General features: G+C 44.7%; 1 protein-coding gene across 6 annotated transcripts in view; it reads right to left on the reverse strand.

Moving 5' to 3' along the window:
* KIF16B (kinesin family member 16B) overlaps positions 1-20,070 on the reverse strand; it is a 3,050,718-nt gene that overhangs the window by 1,207,896 nt on the left and 1,822,752 nt on the right. For all 6 annotated transcript variants that reach the window (XM_069608346.1, XM_069608345.1, XM_069608343.1 and 3 more), the window contains one exon: positions 6,424-6,477. In XM_069608346.1, coding sequence (XP_069464447.1) covers positions 6,424-6,477 — 54 coding nt within the window. The remainder of the gene's footprint in view (positions 1-6,423; positions 6,478-20,070) is intronic.

Consider the following 20,070-nt stretch of genomic DNA (forward strand, 5'->3'; position numbering starts at 1 on the left):
ACGGGGTAATGAGAGCCTTTTTGGCAGGATGACACACTTTGGCTCGGTTTCCAACACAGTGCACAGTTCAAAACCGTGGATCGAGGCTCGCCTGGCCTTCCACATTAAAGTCTCTTTCTTGGATTTCAAAATGTAGGTATCAACCAAAACGTTCACGAAGGTCCCCCTCTGCCAGGCTCAGACCTTTCACCACACAATTCTCGTAGGTCCCCCTCTGCCGGTCACAGACCTTTCACCACACAATTCTCATAGGTCCCACTCTTCCGGGCGCAGACCTTTCACTATATGGTTTCGTAGGTCACCCTCTACCGGGCTCAGACGTTTCACCACACAATTCTCATATGTCCCCCTCTGCCGGGCTCAGACTTCTCACAATAAAGTTCAACACAAAGTTGCAAGGAGGGGGCTGCTTTCCCTAAGCCTTGTATACTTCGGGTCTCCCTCTGCCGGGCTCAGACCCCTTTTTGGATGTCGAAGTCTTCTGAATGTGCGTGGTTTTCTTACAGACCACCGCAGAACTACTTCGACTCAACGTTCACTCTTTTACTTTCACTATTGCTGTTTACCTTCAAACAATGTACCTTTCACAGAGACCTTCGAACGGGCTATTTCCTTTCACCGGACCACACCATTACTTAGTATCGCTGATCTCACAGCTACATTTTAATTTAAAGTTCATTCACAGGTCTACTTTTCTTCGCGTCTCATCCATAAGCGTGCAGCCTTCACTTAGGACATGATGTTGCTACTTCATTCACTTTAACACACACAGGTCTCTCAGGTCACTTGGCAATTCACCATCTGTGTGTGCTTTTTTCTTGTTTTGCGGTTTCCAATGTTTGAGTCAAAGTTAATACCACAGGCTTGGCCTTGCCTCCCCATCACTGCCGTTCACCCGGGAGGGTCGCTGGCGTCCTTGAAACACAATGCAATCTTCACTTGTGGGATCTGGCCTTCTCCACGTGTCTTTTGTGGTCTGTCACAGGCAACAACCTCCAGTATGGAAGCCTTGGGGTTTTCGGCCAGCTCCTCTCGTCCCTAGGTCCGTTGCTCTGCTCCAGTAGGTGGACTTTCGTCCCGGAAGTTCTGTTTGTTTTCATGTTCCGCCTTCCTCAGAGTGTGTCTTTAGGTGTTGCCTTTTATTCATGCGAGGAGAGTTAACTGGTCTCAGGTGTATGCACTTAGGGTGAAGGGACTAACTTTGCCTGACACGATTAATGGGACATGTCCAGTACGATGTGAGACAGTTAGTCTGGTTACTCTTAGTCACCCTCTTCCTTGACCCAGTGTTTGTGTAAAAAGGGCAGGGGGTTGGGGGGAGCTGTGACTTTGGTAAATCCTAAAACATAGGATAGGGTAGATGAACAAAAGAGGGGGAATACCGTGTCTCACCATCGGCTATCTCCATCCCCACACCCTGAACACCCCTCACCCAGGTGATCCTCTCGCACTGGTCCACTCCAAGTATCTGGATCCAAAAGCGATGGCTCTAACCTGGCCACATGGATGACAAGTCCCCACGAACTAGCGGGTGAGAACCCTTTGGTTTCTCAAAGAGTATAGGTAGTAGTGAGGGAAAAGTGGGAGACAGAAGGAAGGCAGTGAGGGTGGTAGTCAGAGTGAGAGGGAGTGCTGAAAGAAAGCATAGTAGATAGGGGTTTAAGAAAGAGTTGAGAGGAGAAGGGTGCAGGAGAGAAGAGGGGGGAGAGTAGTGAGTTGTGAGTGCATTAGGTAAAGACTGGTATCCCAATCAACATGTGCTCAGCAAAACATGATCAGAAAAATAAATAAACTTGAACCAAAGTTATTGGGACTCGGGAGGATAGCTCAGGGGCAGTGTGCTCACCTTGGAAGCAAGATGACACAGAGCAACACAGGTTCGATCCCCAGGTCCACGCTTAGAAACCTCTGGGTATTAAGTGCATTATAAATAATCAATCATATATATATAAATAGATGAAAACAGTTCAATTAGTTCCAGAAGAAACAGGTCTTGGTTACTTTTCATACTGTGAAAAACATGGCCACAAACAGGCGGCACGCCACGCACGGCCCATTAGGAAATATCTGAGCGTAATACACTCCATTTATTGAGGTCCTTTATTTCTCATTAAGTCGGAGGGTAGAACAATCTATTATGTAGCTCTGACTGAGATTACGTTTTCTGCCAGAAGAGCTTTTCAGATTTTGTGTAGTTTAATGGCTTTACCTGGCAATTAAATCCTTATACAGTTCAGAGGATCAAGAGCATCCATTGTCCCTGGATGGTCAGCAACATTAGCCTTGATAAAGACCTGGGTATAGGTTGAAATGTGCTGGCTGTGGTGTTTTTAAGACTGCAGTGCTTATTTGTGTTTCAAACAGTAACCAATAACAGTTTCTTCTGGAACTAATTGCAACTGTTTTCAGCCATTAGGCCATTTATATATAACTTAGGTTCAAGTTTATTTATATTTCTGATCATGTTTTGCGGAGCGCATGTTGGTTGGGATGGTTGTATACTAATTGACCTTTTCACAATGGACCTCTGGAGAAGTGACCTCTGGAGAACTGACCTAATTTAGAAGGTCAATTAGGAAGGATATGCGGGGGGAAACCCCCCGCAATCCCTCCACCCAATCCCCTTATATTATTTATAATCCAAAATCAACCCAATACATATATAAAATAACTAAAATAATATAAAGATCAATTGTGCAAAAGGTCAATTGTAAAAGGTCACTTTGGGTAATACCGGTTGGGATAGCAGTCTGTATAAATTTTTGGTGAAATAGCACAATGTCACAAGATTTCCCACACTACCGCTCCTGACAGCAATATAAACCTGTTTCAAATTATTTTCTTGTGGTTGAGGTTGCTTGAACCTGTTAGATGCCCAGTACTTATTGTGAGGACACAGGAATCAGACGCAGACACAGGGATTCATGATTTTGGCCATACATCTTTATTGAAAACAAATAAGGGGTTAGAAAATGCCTCTCGGTCCCTATTCTAAAAGGTATTACCCTACAAAACTAAGGGTCTGTCCGATGTCAAGATTTCCAAAACAAACTGTCCAATGTACTATTCCAGCCCTCACATGTTAATAAAATTAAGGTGAAAAGGATAATGTCTTTGGCCTTGAAAGTGCACAAATATTTGTTCTAAAGGAAATGCATGACTCCAACATACAAATTCCCAATGGATAAAGTTCACAGTTCCAGGGGATTGTTCCCTTCCCCTATGATTCCTCTTCACTGTGCTTTACACTTGTATAGACGTCACTTTCCTTGGGTTTCTCTTGTTTAACAAAGCAACTGGTATGCAAAACTTGGCTGTTCGTTTTAATCATGGCAGGATACCTGATGTACTCTCCTGCTAGGTTTTTTCTCCTCTTTATATGATTTCAATACAGTCGTTGGCTATTCCTGACGTATCCTTATCAGAACTTCCTCATATGACTTTATACACTGTTCAGCTTGACCTTGCCTGGTACACTCTCCTGTCAGGACTTTCTCATATGAACATACTTGTGAATTGCACTTGCTGGGTATACTCTGCTGCCTGGGCTTTCTAATAGGCAGACTGTGTACATTTGCATATTTGTGGTTTTGCAAATGCTCACAAGGTGAAGTGCTCTCTTTCTCTCCCCTTAAACTCTGAGGCTTTGCACTCCCCTTTTGTATGGGTCCCAGAACTGTTCTGGTTTTGCAAAAGTTCACAAGTTGAGGGTTTTTCTTATACCTTTGACCTCTCTCTGGCTTTGCCTCCCTTGGGTGTGGAGGTCCCAGACTCGCTACTAACATAGTTCTGCAAAAGTTCACAAGGTGAGGAGTTTCTTTTCCTCCCTTGTCCTCTCTCAGGCTTTGCCTCCCAAAGATGATTCTCTTTAAGAGATATCGAGTCTCTCGTTCTTTCTCATATGTTTCATTCCCTCCTATTTGTCTTCTATAGGCTTGCCGAAGTGCTCCATTGTCCATGCGTCCCTTGGGTGGACTCAAAGGCTCGCTATGGTGCGTGTTCTGTCCAGTGGCAAACCTGCAGCGGCTCTTCAGTATCCTGTGCCTTTTCTCTGGGTTCACCGCTCTGACACCATGACTTCTGTGACCCGAGCGGTTCCCGCTTGCCTGCTCTGGATGTCTTTGAGCTCAAAAAGTGTGGAGGCTGCCTTTCGGTACCGACATATGCCAGGAAGTCTTTCTTCCTCTTCCTCTTGTGGCATCCCTGCTGCTGCGTACCATCTCCTGGAGTCTGCTCTCCTCGGTCCCTTCTGTAAGCCGGTTGGCCCCACTGACCTCGCACCAGACCCGTGTATCCCTCAGTCAGCACTGAGAGGATTGACTCCTCCAGGCAAAATCACTCATTCCTGGGTATCTTTCTCCCTTCTTGAGTGGGAGAACTCTCCCAATGAAGGAGCTTCCAGCTTCCCTGTGACACACTGCTAGTGCCTAAGGGTTCACCCACTTTCTTGGGGGCCAGAGCAGTTCCTGGGGTTCCTCCAGAAGTCCCCAGTTCTCCAAAAGGTATTGGGGTGCAAGGGTTCCCCCTTCTCTACTCTGGAACAGCAGCCCAAGGCCTATTTATCTGCAAGACAGGGCCTCTCACACTTCCAGAGTCTTTCCTTGCTTTTATACTGGATCTGGCCAATAGGATTTGGTGGAAGACTAGACTGCTGTATGTGGTTCTTACATGTAACCCTCATTAATCCATTCTTCTACCTCGTCACAGTACTGATCTTATAACTCTTATGAGTCATTGGGGATCTTTCTCGTCACAGTACTGGGAACGTGCTCTTCATTCAGGATACTCCTATTCTTCCTCGTACCAGTACCTATTAGGGGAATGGTAGGATAAGTACAACTCATGAGTCCATTAGGGAAGGGATTGTCCTTAGGGTTGTAGGAAGGGGGTCTAAGGTCCCTTAATCGGCAAGGATACTACGTCTCATCTGATGATTCTGTGTCACTTCCTTGAGGGTTGCCCCCCCTCCCCCATGTGATCTTCCCTCCTATAGCTGCCCTCCAGGGTCAGGATCAGGTAATGGCTGCCGTCCCCATGCCACATGGGGAGAGGTTACTGCTGGGAAAGGAGTGATGACTCCATCGGATTACTCCATTTGAGTGCATTAGGTAGGCTGAAAGGGAGAGATACATTAGTAGAGAAGGGTGAGCAAGGCACCATATCCCTAGGAGAGTAAGCAGGACACGACATCCCTGAGAGAGAAATCAGGGACCTATACCCCTGGATGAGTGAGCAGAGCACTATATCCCTGGAAGAGTGAGCAGGAAACTATATCCCTGGAAGAGTGAGCAGGAAACTATATCCCTGGGAGAGTGAGCAGAGCACTATATTCCTGGGAGAGTGAGCAGGGAACTATATCCCTGGGAGAGTGAGCAGGGAACTGTATCCCTGTGAGAGCGAACAGGGCACCTTATCACCAAGCAGTGTACTGAGGAGGGCTCACCGTAACATAGCAGGCAGGAAGGTTGAGAGTAGAGAGGATGGCGGGAGAAGAGGAGCCAGGAGGAGATAGAGTGCAAGTGCAAAACATTGGAGGGACAGGAGAGTGGGATGGATGGTGAGAAAGTGAGGGAGAGAGAGGAGGAGGGGAGGGGTTATTGGAGCAGAGTAGGAGGGAGGAGAGAGGAGTGCTCTGATCATATAAATAAGAAGGGAGCAAATGAGAGAAGGAACTGACAACTTCTGTTTAGATTTGGGAAAAGGTTACGGAACCTTAAAAGTCCGAGAAGGAAATTGATAGATACGTCTTCTCCATTAAGCCCTCTCCGCTAACCAGAGAGTATTTAGACAGTAGATGCTACCTAGCTCTTGTTTACAGTCACTTAAGGGATAATGGAAGCCTGGGCTAGGGTGGAGGGAGCAAGCTCACGGGAGACAAGAGAGCCCTTAGAATGTACTTGCACCAACCTACCTAGAATAGCAAACCAGTCCTTTTGAACATATTTAATAAAAACCCTTGAACTGTCTCCCAGTTTCTCTAGATTATTATGGCTATCTGTGACACTGGGGCCATGCATCTATGCAAGGGTCCATTTTTCAGTTCTATATTGTGCTGCATGGAATGTTCTGGTATTACGTCCTGCTGCCAGCATATCTGCAGAGTATGAGCAGTAAAAAAAAAATTACAAGATGTTCAAAGGATTTTTTTAAAAAGAATCATCAGTATTTTCTTGAAATGCATTCATTTGAAAAAAAAAAACGATTATTGTATTGCTCCTTGCATTAAAAAATGTTTCAATTCATTAAAAATAAGCAACGAAAACAGCAACATCCTTAAGAAACATCGAGGAATACTAATGAACCTGTACTGAGTAATGCAACAAAATACAGAAATATGTTACACTAAAAGGTTTCTGAAAAGCAGACATGTTTATGGTACTGAGAGTCAAACAAATGGCTAACTATGGAAATGCAATAATATACCTTTGTTTTTCCAGTTTCTCTAGCTCTTCTCGCTGCTGTCTTTCAAACTCAAGGCTAGCAAAGATAAAAAAAAAAAAATTATTTATCTGGAAGAAAAGGAGTCTGTCAACCCTTTTGTAAAGTAAATCAACAAGCAGAACAATATACAACAAACTTCATGAAGAGTATGGGTTAAGAAGAGTTAAAAAAAAGTTTCAATTTGCTTTGTAGCAATTCAGGAAAGTTCCCCTGGCAATTGGTAGAAATTGGATTCTGGGCTGGAGTTACAAACATTAATTTCTCAGAAGAAACTGAAGACTAAGGTTAAATAAAACAGATAAATGATTAGCACAGTCTCTGCAAACTAACGACATGCAGACATGGCAATCAATATGTATAGAAATTGAATTTCTCTACCTTAGACAGATTGCTCCTTTTACAGGGAAAATACTTCCATAAGAGGTAGAGAGAAAGCAGAGTGATCAATTAAGAAAAATAATTAAGGGGGAGGGGGGTTAACAAGAAAAGAAGTTTACATAATCTCCACACCGACAGCCAATGCAATAATGTTGCACTTTCACAACTTGCAAAACAAAGTAAAACTTTACATAAGGGCAAGCGTGACATTAAAGAGAGAAGTTACAATACTAAAACAAGTTATATGGTTTTCAAACATTCATATTTAGCAATCACATTAAACAACAGAAACTAAGATCTATTTTAACCTTTATATAGTGAAAATGTTTTGTGTGTTGTAACAAAGTGCAATCATGTTATATTAGGCTTTTTATGCTGTGCAAAATCACCAAAGTCGTAGTTTCAGAGCATCTAAGCTTGTCTCTGTTGTGTTATGTTGATTTATACTGCACACCGCTACCACCCAGGACCAGTCTCCAGTGGAGTGCCGTACTGTATTTATTTATTTATTTTTATTTATAATGCTTTGGGACAATGCCCGTAGGCATGGAAGCGCAGGACATGACAGACAAACAGAAACAAATCAGAGATTCTAGGTGAGGAATGGAGAGTCCTTAGTAGAAATCATCATTCAAATAAGAAGGTCATCAGTAACTGTTTGAAGGAAGCAAGGGAGGAGCAGGAACTTAGATCTAGAGGCAGTGCGTTCCAGAGACCAGGCACTGCTATATGGAAAGATCCCTCCAAGACCATAGACATTCGCTTTCGGGGTCAGCAAGAGCCCCGAGTTGTTGAATCTCAGGGTGCGTCTGTGGCAACCAACCCAATAGGTTGGGTTTTCTCCAAAAAGGCAGGCATTGGCGATGCACAGCATGTGGAAAACAATACGCTTTCTAATGGGAAGCCAGTACATGGATTTTCTTGCCAATGATACATGCTCAGATGTATGCATTCCGCAGACCACTCTGACCGCATTATTTTGAAGCACTTGTAGTCGATTCAATTCTTCCTGACCTATGTGCAGTAGGCTTGAGCAGTAGTCTAACCGTGATTCCACAATGGCAATCGCCAGGGTGGCACAGCAGCTTGAAACTAGGAAAGGACGGATCTGCACCAGAAGTTTGATGTAGTATGAGAAACAAGACACAGGGTTTCTAACATCAGCTTTCATGCTCTGTTCTTGGTCAAAAATCATTCCCAGGGTTGTACCCTTCGGTAGAGTTTTAAGGGAGCATTCGCCCACTTTATTGGCTTGAAACGCTGGATCCAGGTGACGAAGCTTGTAAGTAGTGTCAACAATCATGATCTCAGTCTTAGAGTTGTTGAGAACCAAGCCATTGCACAGCTTCCATCCGTGAATAAGATTATAGGTGGTATTTGTTGTAAGGGTGTCAGTTACATGGTTACTTGTTAGAGGGATGAGGCACTGTGTGTCGTCAGCATAATTAGCGAAAATGATCTGCTTGGACTCCAAAAGGTCAAAGAGGGGCAAGGTAAAGATGTTAAACAGTGTGGCATACATGCACGAGCCCTGGGGAACCCTCACAGTGCAACACAACACTCTCTGTGATGGCATTGTCGCAATACACAAGCAGTTTGCTCTGACAAAAAAGGAGAAGAATCAGCTGGCTGCTTCACGGGAAAAGGCAGCTGAATTTTGAAGTTGGGTGACCAGCATGTTATGGTCCACAAGGTCAAACGCCGCAGTCAGGTACAGAAGCATCAAAAGGGCTACTTGGCCTTTGTCTAGATGTTGCAGTATGTTTGTTTTCAAATCCAACAGAGTGGACTCCGTGCTATGATGGCTTCTGAAACCTGACTGTTTAGTGCTTAGGATATTATGACAAACAAGAAAATCTTGTATTTGCTCATGTGCAATCATGTCCAGAATTTTCAGAAGAAACAGCGTATTAGTTATGGGGCGATAGTTGGCCGCCAGAGATGGATCCAATGAGGGTTTTTTCTACAAGGGGGTAATCCATGCTTGTTTAATTGAGGTTGGAACATGGTTCTCCAAAAAGAATAGTGTAACAGATTTAGCAATAGTAGGGCAAGATGGTGAGCGCAAGTTTTTACAAAGGCTGCTGGGCAAATGTCCCCTTTACAATTAGTCGGTTTCAGTTTTCTTAGCATATCCAGCACATTCTCATCAGACACTTTAGAGAATACACAGCGTGATAGATGGTCCAGTGCTTTTCCTGTGTTAGAGATAAGTTCTCCAACCTGTAACACCAACCTGGGAATTGTGATAAACCTGAGGGTCTTCTTACTTCTACTCCCTCTGGATCCTCTATGTAGGTGGCCAGGGAAAGGCCAACACTTTTGGATCCTGCCTCTTGAGTATCACCTGGGTAGAGGGTCCTCAGGAATTGGAGGTGGGATGTCCTTAGGTGAGAGACAGTATTCCACTTCCTCCTTTTAGAAAGGAACCCCTATCCCAGAAGTGGTTATGAGATATTGTTCATCTTGTTCCCTAGTTTCTGAAAAGGGTATATTATATTGTGAATTTTGCTTTGGGCAAGTTCGGAACATTTACGTTATTAGCCTAGATTAGACTAGAGGCTATGAACTCAAGAAGATTAGATGCTGGATTTGTTTCGTTGGCTACCATTTTTAGACATTGCTCTATATGATAGGGCATCTCAGGTGGCAGCAGGGAGCATGTCCACATCTGGTGAGGTGTCCAGCCGACTTGACTCCTGCAAGTCAGCTACAAGGTCCTCCAAGTCTCCTTATTCCCTGTAGAATTCCTATCGGAAGTCTCTCATTTTTGTTGGGAAAGTAATAAGGGTCCCATGGGTAAATAGAAGTTTGAATTGCGTGTGCCATATTGGTAGCTGGGTTGACAGCGATGTTGACATGATGTTTCATTTTAGTATGAATCCAGTGTAGCCAATTGGTAATGAGATATGTGTTCTTTTTAGTATTGCTCTAGTGAATACATTTTCGAATTGCGTGTGCGAAGCAAGATAAATGTCAAAACTGCTGATACCATATAAACGCAATATAGGTGTGTCGTGCCACACAGCGGTTAAAAAAAAAAAAGAAAATCGGGCAGCGAGGAGCTCCCCATGTACATAGGAGGAAGGAGATTTGCAATGGGAAAATCAGTGTGAGCGGATGCAGTAATCCTGAACAAACATGTATAGATACACATACATGGGGGTCTCTAGGGAAATCGTTTGTGGGCAGTATGATCATACAGATCTGTTTTGCCACAGAGCTTTCTGATAAGCTAGAAATTATAATGATGCTGGCTGAAAACCTGGGTTGGGCAACTGAACTCTCTGTGACTGAGAGACTAGTTTTACAAGGTTTGGGAAAGACAGCAGCAGTTGTGATGAATATCAGATGGTCAGTACCGGCAGGCCTCGTTATGGCCTGGTGCATTTGAAGGGGAGATGCAATCTCTGTAAAAGTATATTGGAATCTGTAATTGAATGGTGGGTGGATTTCAACCAACTGGTAGGGCTGGACAATTAAACCTGATGCACGGGATGCTTGCGGGGAAAGGTCCACCGATAGATCACAGATTTTCAATTGAGTTGTCAAGGTGTGGGTTGGGACCATGTGGGCTAGAATGGTAAATCGCATAGTTTAAAATGGAATGTGGACACCAATACATTTGGGCAACAAAACCAGCAACAATAGACAAAAATAAATGTGTTTGTTCCCCTCCTCTTCATAGCAATGGAATTTTTATAGAATAGTTGTGTGCGTCACAAGAAGGGGTAAAGGTTTCTAGGGGTAACTAGGAGATGGGGCAATGACCAAATATGGAAGTGCCCCAGAGAGGGGTGTAGTGTAAATATGAAACATGCAATTATAAGTTAAAGAGGATGGTGCTTAGATGAATGTACCCAATAGGACGTGTGGGAACTGAAGGGAAAATGGCTACATAATTTAGGTTTAACCAATCATGTGTTGGGGTGTTGACTTTGTAACAAAACGTCTGCAAGTGTTTTAACAGTTGCAAATTCTATAACATGTGTGTTCATTGTGTGGTTCAGGGAGACGGTTAGTTTGACACTTTGATGTCATCTAACCCCTCCCGGTCGTTTGTACAATAAACTTGCTTTACGGACAAGTGTGCACTTACTATTTCAGGGTGGGACTGCTTTGGGATATGGTGATCAAAGGCCCATTCCTACATTTGGCGTCCCTGTGTGGGCTACATGTTCTCCGAGACGTTGGGGGTCTCTGATCCACCCAGCTTGGCAGTGGAACTTCTCTGCGGGGACAGGGAGGAATACAGGTGCCATATTGGTTAGAGGCCTGTCTGCAGCCCCAGATGAATGGTACCGTGGCCCGGCTGCGCAGGCCAGATTAAAGGTGCGTCACGCCAGAGATCTTCGGGGTGTGCTTTCATGTGAGTGCATCTTTGCCAGGTAAAGAAAGAGGGTAACGGGGGAGAAGAAACACGTTTTTTTTAAATTCTTGGATTGGGCAAAATAGGTGTGTGTAAGGTTAGATGAGGTCAAGTAGGTTGGAAGAGTGAGCGTTTTTAGAGGAGTGAATGATTTGTTCTATGTCGTACGTTTTTACCTAGTTTGTTACTTTAGAGGTGTAGTCTCCCGCACCTGCACGTCCATTGTAAGGATAGTCTTGATACCCCTTCAGGTTGCATGTCTGGTTGGCAGGAGCTCTTACCTAAGGGTGAGATGGCATTTTATGGTAAGTCCGCCCGCAGATACCTTTCTGGAGTGTACCCTTGGTAACCCCTTACTTTGTATTAATCGCGCTGACGAAGCCTGCGCCTCGCTTTTTCGTGGTTAGTCAAAGTAGTGAAGGGTATCTTCCTGTAGTCAGGAAAAGACAGCACTGTAGTCAAGAGTGTTGTACTAGGAAACAAGAGAGCGATACAGCAGTGTTGTAGTGGAAAACATTGCATTCCTTTTATGCTTGAGTAAAGGAGAAATCTCAGTAAAGAGGATTTTTGGTAAGCGTGTGCTTTGATAATATGATGTCTTTTAGTGTATGTCTGAGTAGTCTTTCATTACCAAGGCGGTTGTCGTGAAGGCAAATAAGGAGAATGAGTGCAGGAAAATGGTAATGAAAAGGGGATGATTTGTGCATAGTGATTTTTGTGCTGCGGGTTTGCTTCTTGGGGTTTATATCATGATTTTTGAAAATGTGCTTGAGTTACATTGGTTTTGAGTATGGAGACTCCATTAAATCATTTATGTCAGGTGCTCCCCGGCTATTAGGAGAAGATTTTAAAATGCCATCAAGACTGGTTGAGGGAAACGAAAGGCAAAATGCTGAATTCTGGCCTAACAAAAGGGTCTTATGATAAGGGTATGTTGGAGAACTTGCATACTTTCCTAGTAACTAAGTATAACAGTTCGGAATTGGAGAATAGGTTGAATATCTTGGAGTTATGGAGGTGTATGAGAAGGAAGGGAAGACCCTTAACATTATGACTGTTGAGGAAAAGATAAGAATGGAGGGTGTAGGATTATCCTTCGTCACCCGCAGAAGGACATACCAACCCTGAGTTTGAACCCCCATACTCTCCGGTAACCACTCTGGCAGTTACAAGACGGGCAGGGGTGACACCTCTGTTAGCTCCATTCTTCAAAAGATGGGATCATTAGGGGAGCAGGAGGAGAACACCTTCTTTAGTAAAAGTTATTGATGGGTCCCAAATGGAAGTTGGAATGAGAACCGTCTATTCAACGTTTAGACCAGCACCAAAATTGGAGCTGATGGAACAAGAGCAGGAGAGAACTGTAAGAGCAAGGAAGGATGAAGAGTTCAGAAGGGAGGAGGTGCCCCTGTCACTAGAATAGAAGATAGATTGCGGATGGTAGTAGAGAGGCAAGAACAATGGAAACGGGAAGAAGCAGTAAGGTTAGCAGAGAATGAAGTAGTGCGGTTACAACAGATCAGGAGTGAAGAACAGGAAAAAGGTAATAAGTGAAGGAGTTTGAGGAAGGGAGGAGGAGGCATGGTCAGATAAATCAGTTATAAAGGGAGTAAATGTGTATTTGGAGGAAGGACGTGCCGTCAAAGGTAGGGAATCAGAACAAGGAGAAAGAGAAGTGGCATGCTACGGCAATGCTGAATACGCTTCCGTCCCCATATAAAGATTAGGGGATGTGGTAATAGGGAGAGGATGAATGGGAAACAGATGATGAGCAAAGAGGAGAAGAGGTAGTAGTTGCGCCTCCCACTCCAGAAGTAATCAGGGAAAGCACAGCATAGGGGCCTTCGGACGGCCGTGGGGAGTCACATGGCTATAGGGAGAGGCTGAGGACCGATGGGGAAAGCCCCAGTAAAGGTAGGAGCAACTCAATTCACACTACTCCAGAAGGGTCAGGGGAAGGCATATTATGTTTCGTGGTCACACATGGACCAGAATAATCTAATGAAGACGCTTTTAGCAATTGGGGACATGAAAAGCCTTTTCAAGGCCTTGATGGGGGAACAGGCAGATGAGCTCTAGAAAAAATCAGGATATCCTGGGGTTCAATTGAGCATGAACACCCATGATGGAGCAACCATTAATAATTATAGGCCACAAGTTTGGGGGCACTGAGAATGAAGTACCCCAATACGCCCAATATAAACTCTATCTTGACGAAAACGATTAACCTAGATGAGGATCCTACCATCCATTTCAATTGATTCAAGAAATGTGGAAGGCAGAGACAGGAGAAGCCTGGGACAAGAATATGGCTATTTTCTACCACATGTTAAAAAAGCAACTACCCAAAGAAGTCCAGCACGACCTGGATAAAGTGGTAGGAATCGAGGCCAAGAGTTGGCAGGAGATTAAAGCACATATTGTACATTTTTGTAAAAGACAGCAAGAGAAGGAGAAGGAAAGCATGGAGCAAGCACAAAAGGCTAAGGCCAAGCCGGTACAGAAAAATCAGGCAAATATCTGTTTAGAAGGAGCAATGATAACTAGCTCCTCAGAGGGAAAGCAGGGACAAATGGAAACAGGAATGGGACAAGAATGGATAGATGGGCATGCACCCGGACCGATACCGATAAGAGGGTTTTCACGGGGTAGGGGAGGATTTTCATGGGGTGGTGGGTCGTCGGGTTTGGAGGGATGGGACCCCAGTTTAATGGGAGGTTATGGAGTGAAGTGTTGGGAGTGTGGGAGAACGGGACATCGCACGGGACTGTCGAAGATGGCTGCAATATTTCAATGCAAGTCTGTTAGGGAGAATCCTCTTATAAGGCTAATTTCCCAAACCTAGTGAGTCCCCCAGCAGCTTTGCTGTATTTTTTTTTTTCTCCTGCTAAGAGTGAGACTCTTTTACTCCCACTCTTAGGCATGATTTGAGGTATGTCTCTGACTATTTGTGTGCTTGTGGGCTATGGGGTCCTTTACTCCATAGGGTATCATCTATTTTTTGTATATGTGTTACACAGCACCCTCAGTGCAGTAACACAGAGGTTTCATAGTGACCCCCAAACATAGACTCCATACCCTGGGACTGACTACTGTCTCCCAGGGCATGTAAAGTCACCATTGACTTTACTAGTCCTAAATTGTGAACAGAACCAGTACAAACCATCATATTGTGGAAGTACTGGAAGGGGTTAATTATATTGCCCCTGTGTCTGTTTTCAAGGGGGCACTGTCTAGTCCCCCCTTGTTGAGTTTCTGGCTGGTGGCAATGGTTACCACGCGAAATATTCCATCGGAATATTCTCTATGGGATTTTCCCATTGATTTTAAACGCACCGCTTTTTGGTGCAATGGTAAAGATACCGCCAGTTTATTTATTTAATATTAAATCCCCGGTTGGGTCTTTTTTGCCAGAACTCTTTTCTAAAATGGCGTTTGTGTCCGTCTCTGTAACTCTGACCAAGGTCGAGCCCTCTGTTCCACTATTTTGGCGGGCTTCTCCACAGAAGCCCTCCAAATGGTGCCACTCTGTCTGGGTTCCACAGGAGGGGTGGAGGGGGGAATTGGCACCCTGTACTGCGTTGCCTCGGCAACCCAAGTCCACTCTACTCTGATTGACCCAGTGGTGAGCCGGCTGGCTCACCACTTAGCATGTGTGATTGACAGCTAGGCTGATGAATGGGGGTTTTTCTGCATAAAAGCAGGGCCTTTGGGACTGGAACTTCAGAAGTCACCACAGGACCTAAGAATCCGAAGAGGGAAGAAGCTGAGCCATCTGCAACGACGACACCACCGGTGAAGCCCTCCTGCAACTACCTCACCACTTTCCTGACGACAAGAGAAAATCTTGTGCTGGACGAGTCTTCTTCCTCTGAACTGGTGGGACCAACCAGTTCGCCCTTTTCGCCTTCCAAAGACGTCTCTTGGTCGAATCGCCCGTGCCAAGCACCCCGGCGGCCGGATAGCCAAGCTTCACCACTTTGACCGCGAATAAAAGGAACGCTCATTTTAGTGATGAACTCTGCGGCTGGTTTCATCCCTGTGCAGTGCAACGACTCCACATTTCCTCCTCGACGATATCCTCTCTTCCCCCTGGTCGAAACAACGAACTGCAACTACTGCCAGGAACAACTGCCACCCCTGGAGCTTCCTCTCTGTTTAAGGTACAGTGTCCTGCCTGGCCTCCCTTTCTTCGGTTTGCCCAATGTGACCCTTAAATCTTTGGCTTGCCAACTGGGTTGGCCCCAGACCTTCTAACTTTACCTTCTTGAATCACCCAACCTCTTTTGAACATTCTGCAAAGACTTTTTCGTGCATTTTAAACCGTGTGATCCTGGGCACATTTCGCTTTGCTCACTTTATAGTGGGCCTGGCCTATGAACTTTGGCTCTACAGTATTTAATGCCTTTATTCTCTTGCTGAGACCTCCTAAACGTGTTGGGACCTGTTTTATTTCTATGCTCTGTCTTTTTCTCTCCCTTTAACTGAACTATTAGAGTGCCATCAGGTTATGCGCTCACCTCTGTTTAACAAATCGTGGCGTTTTAATTCTGACTTGTCTAATAGTTATTAAGGGAGGTGTGTACACTTTACCTAACTGTGTTTTGACTTGCTTTTGATTTAGAGTGCTAGTACATTGCCTAAAGTATGTTTTAAATAAATAACTATATACTTTTTATACAAAGCTCTGTTCAGTGTTTGTTTGCTCTACTGTGTTTTTAGCCCTATTGTGTATACTCTATATACTGCCCTACTCTTCTTGAGAGAAGTCTGACTGCTCAGCCACAGCTACCAGGTAAATCTGGGTGGTGCAGACTGCTACCAATTGGGTTTACTGCTTACTCCTGGAGTCTTAATCTTTTTGCAGTGTTCCCCAAGGGAACTGCACAGGATTCTGCCTAACAAAGTCCCTCACAAATTAATCCCCCAACTGTGCCACATGCCCCAAGCTCTGTGCCATTGCAGCATGTCCAGGTTGATCAGAACCCAGGAGCTGGAATGGCACAGATCTATGGACTCCCACCGACCGTGTAAACCCAGGTACCGGTCCAAGCGTGCAAGAAAAACCATCTACCCCACAGGACAGTCACTCACTACACCGGAGCAAGTGTGTTTGGAGGAAATCCTTTTTTGCCTCCTGGTGCTCATATGTACCAGGAATAGGACAGCCCAATGGGATTTCTGGTGTGTCCAGTTCTATTGGTTACTACTGATCTGGAAGAGGAACCTTGGATAGGAGTAAAGGTAGGGGAGCAGACGATTTCATTTATGGTCGATACAGGAGCTACAAAATCATGCTTCAAAGAAGGTGAGTTTCCCCTTTCTGACAAAACGATGGACACAGGGATTGTCTGGGGTTGTCCTGTCGGTTCCTTACACCGAGGATCTGCATATCAAGGTAGGTAAGCAAATTGTATCTGCTCCCCTGTTATACTGTAAGAATACCCCAGCAAATCCTTGGGAAGGGACCTCCTGAGCAAGCTTAATATGTTGATAACTGTTTCAAAAGATGGCATAGTATGCTTGACTCCAGGATTGTAACCAGTGAGAGAAGCATCACTTTCCCCCGCATATTACAGTGATAGTGCGACCAGGGGGTGCCAGTGCATTCAGCATTGTTTCTGTATGGAGTGATGATAGTGTAGAGTGGGGTCCCAGGAATAAAAGATCGAACATGGCGTATACCTCTCCTCTTGAATTTTTGTATCGGCATGCCGAGTCACAGGAGATAGCGCCAGGGACTATTGTTACCATTCTGTTAGAAGCAGTGGTTGTCGAGGAAGACAGGGTGTTTCTTTCAGGCACTGATGAGAAAAGAGGCGAATGGCGCACAGCATTGTGTCTCGATCCAAACTCATTGATGAGCAATTATTTGAGTATGCAGAAAACACAGGAGAGATTGTCTGAGATCGGGGTGCCTTGCCAGGTAATGATAGAGCTAGTAAAACGTTGCCATATTGGAGGATGGATTTGGAGAAAGTGCCGGACCACTTGTGGACCAGCAATCCTCATGATGTGGGGTTGTTGAAAAGTGTAGGAGCAGTACAGATTAAATTAAAACCATGAGAAATATTGCCACGAGTTAGGCAATACCCCATGTCTAGGGAGGCAGACGAAGGGATTTCTTAGACCATTATGGCATTGTTAAAGCCAGGCATTATACAGCCATTGTTATCCCCAAGTCCTACGGCTATCTAGCATGTGAAGAAAGCAGAGGGGTCCAGCTGGAAGATGGTCCAGGATTTGCATCCTCCGAACAACATTGTTAAAGCAGAGTTTACGGTGGTATGAAATCCTGCCACCATTCTTTGTGACATCCCTATTGGGTCGACTCATTCTATACAAACTGATTTAAAAACGCCTTTTTCTCAGTCCCCTTAGACCCTAGTTCCCAGTACCTCACAGCGTTTACATATTGTGGGCAGAGATTTGAGCACATAAGGTGTGAATTCCTGAGTGTTTTTAAAAGGGTCATTCAAATGGATTTGGGATACTTGCAAGTGTCCAGTACCGTAATTCAGTCCGTGGACGACTTATTGGTCTGTAGTGCTTCAGCGGAGCAGTGCCGAGGTGACTCAATCAAGCTCATCACCCTGCTCACTGAGAAAGGGTACAAAGTGGACAAAGATAAATTGCAGTTTTGCCAGATAGAGGTAGTATATTTGGGACAGGTAATATCTGCAGGGAGAAAGGTGATGGCCGAGAGTGCCACCGCAGTCCAGAATACACCTCAGCCAGTTACAGCAAAACAGATGCAGCAGTTTCTGGGGGCCTGTAACTATTGTAGGTCCTGGATTTTTGACTACTCTAGTTACACAAGGTCCCTCCAAGCGCTTAAGGAAGCACAGAATGAGAAGTATCCAATAAAATGGTCAGAGGAAATGAGAACATGTTTTCGGGAACTCAAGACTGCGATCAGTAATGCTTCAGTTTTGGCAATCTCGAATTACCAGAAACCGTTTCTTCTATTTTCACATACAGATGGAAAGGGAATGACAGCAGTCCTGGCTCAAAAAAACATCATTAGGTTACAAGCCCTTGGCTTACTACAGCAGGCTTTTGGATTCAGTTATGCAAGATCAGTTTGCATTTGAACAAGTTCTCCCGGCACCAGCTTTTGCAATACAAATGTCTTCAACCATTACTAGGGGCTGCCCGGTGACGTATGTGGAGCATGCAGTTTTTGCTATATTGGAAAAGTCTAAGTCCACTTTGACAACCCAAAGAGTATCAGGGTATGAAGTTATTTTGTCAAATGCTTCCATACATCCGGTAAGGTGTCACTGTCACCTAGGCAATCCAGCGACATTCTTAGCCGAACCAGTGAAACTTGATGACATTGTCCACGACTGTGCAATTTATGAGGGAGAAGAAGAAGAGAGGACAAATGTTGGGGAGGGTGCCTTCGAAGAAGGCGAGGTACTCTTTGTTTACAGATTGTGGACAATTGATCAGGACACTGGTGAGAGGCACACAGGGCCGGCTGTTATAGGTCTTGTGGAGGGGGAACACCAGGTTGGAGTGGAGAAACAACTGTCTCCCCATTACTCTGCGCAAGTGGCAGAACTAGTGGCACTCATCGAGGCACTAGAGATGAGTAAGGGGAAGGCAGTCACTATATACTATGATGCTGTGTATGTCACCTCCACGGTACATTCTGGGTTAACTAGATGGAAAAGAAGAGGATTTAATAGCGCTTGGTAATGATGCCGCAAATAGAGTGGCAAACGAAGTGCCATATTTGCCCTTTTCAGAACCTCTGAAAATGGAAATGGTGTCCCAACAGATACACTTGCCAGTCCCATATCCTGCAGTCCCTTTGCTTCAAATAGTAGAAATGCAGGGAAAGGCACCCCAAGAGGAGAAGGAGCTCTGGCCAAAGAGAGGATGTATGCTCTCAACTACAGACTTGTTGTGGAGACAGGAGTTGATGGGGAAGGTAGTAATTGCCGGGGAAGGTAGTAATTGCCAGGGACGGTAGTAATTGCCGAAGAACTGCTTCTTGTGGCTCTAGAGAAACTACATTACCCATCACATATGCCCCGACAACAAATAGCAACAGAACTCCAGGAGGAGTGGTTTATACCAAACATTCACAAACAGGTAAGTAGGTTCGTAGGGAATTGTATAGTTTGTAAATAATTCAATCCTGGTAACAGCATGAAAGCAGTGAGAGGTATCATTCCCCGGCCTTCAGGTCCTTTCAGAGAACTCCACATTGACTTTGACGATATGTTACAGAAGTGTAATATTTCAGGTATTTGATTGCAATTGTATGTCCATTTTCCCGATGGCTTGAGGTTGGTCCCTGTGTGCACCCTGAGGCAAAATTGGCAGCACCATTTTTGGTGATGGAGGTATTTCCACGGTGGGGAATGTGAGGTCCTGAGATCAGATAATGGGATCCATTTTTTTAATAATGCACTATTTGCCGAGATTCTATCCCTTCTGGGTAACAAGCACAGGTTGTGGTCAGTGTATCAGATACAAGCCAATGAAATAGTGGAAAGACTTAATGGTTTGTTTAAAATGCAGTTGTTTAAATTATGTAGTGCAAACGAATTGGATGTACTGTCTTCCGTTGGCCATGTTTTACTTACGAAATAAGCCAGGTAAAGATCACCATCTCGGCCCACATGAGGTGGTGATGGCGCATAGATTGTATACACCACTCCCACCTGCCTGCGCATGTTCAGACACACAAGTCAGCAGCGATTTTTGGAGAAGAATTTGGGGAATATCTTCAGCCTTAACTAAGAGCGTTAAGATGGTGTCTTCACAGGTTATAGCATCACATCAGCAAGCAAGGGGAAAAGACCGCAAGCAATGGGAAAAGACATCAAGCAACAAGAACTACAGTAACCATTTCTATCCCCCGGGGA

Source organism: Ambystoma mexicanum, chromosome 4q (assembly GCF_040938575.1).
Source record: "Ambystoma mexicanum isolate Mex_15411 chromosome 4q, UKY_AmexF1_1, whole genome shotgun sequence".
Lineage (NCBI taxonomy): Eukaryota > Metazoa > Chordata > Amphibia > Caudata > Ambystomatidae > Ambystoma > Ambystoma mexicanum.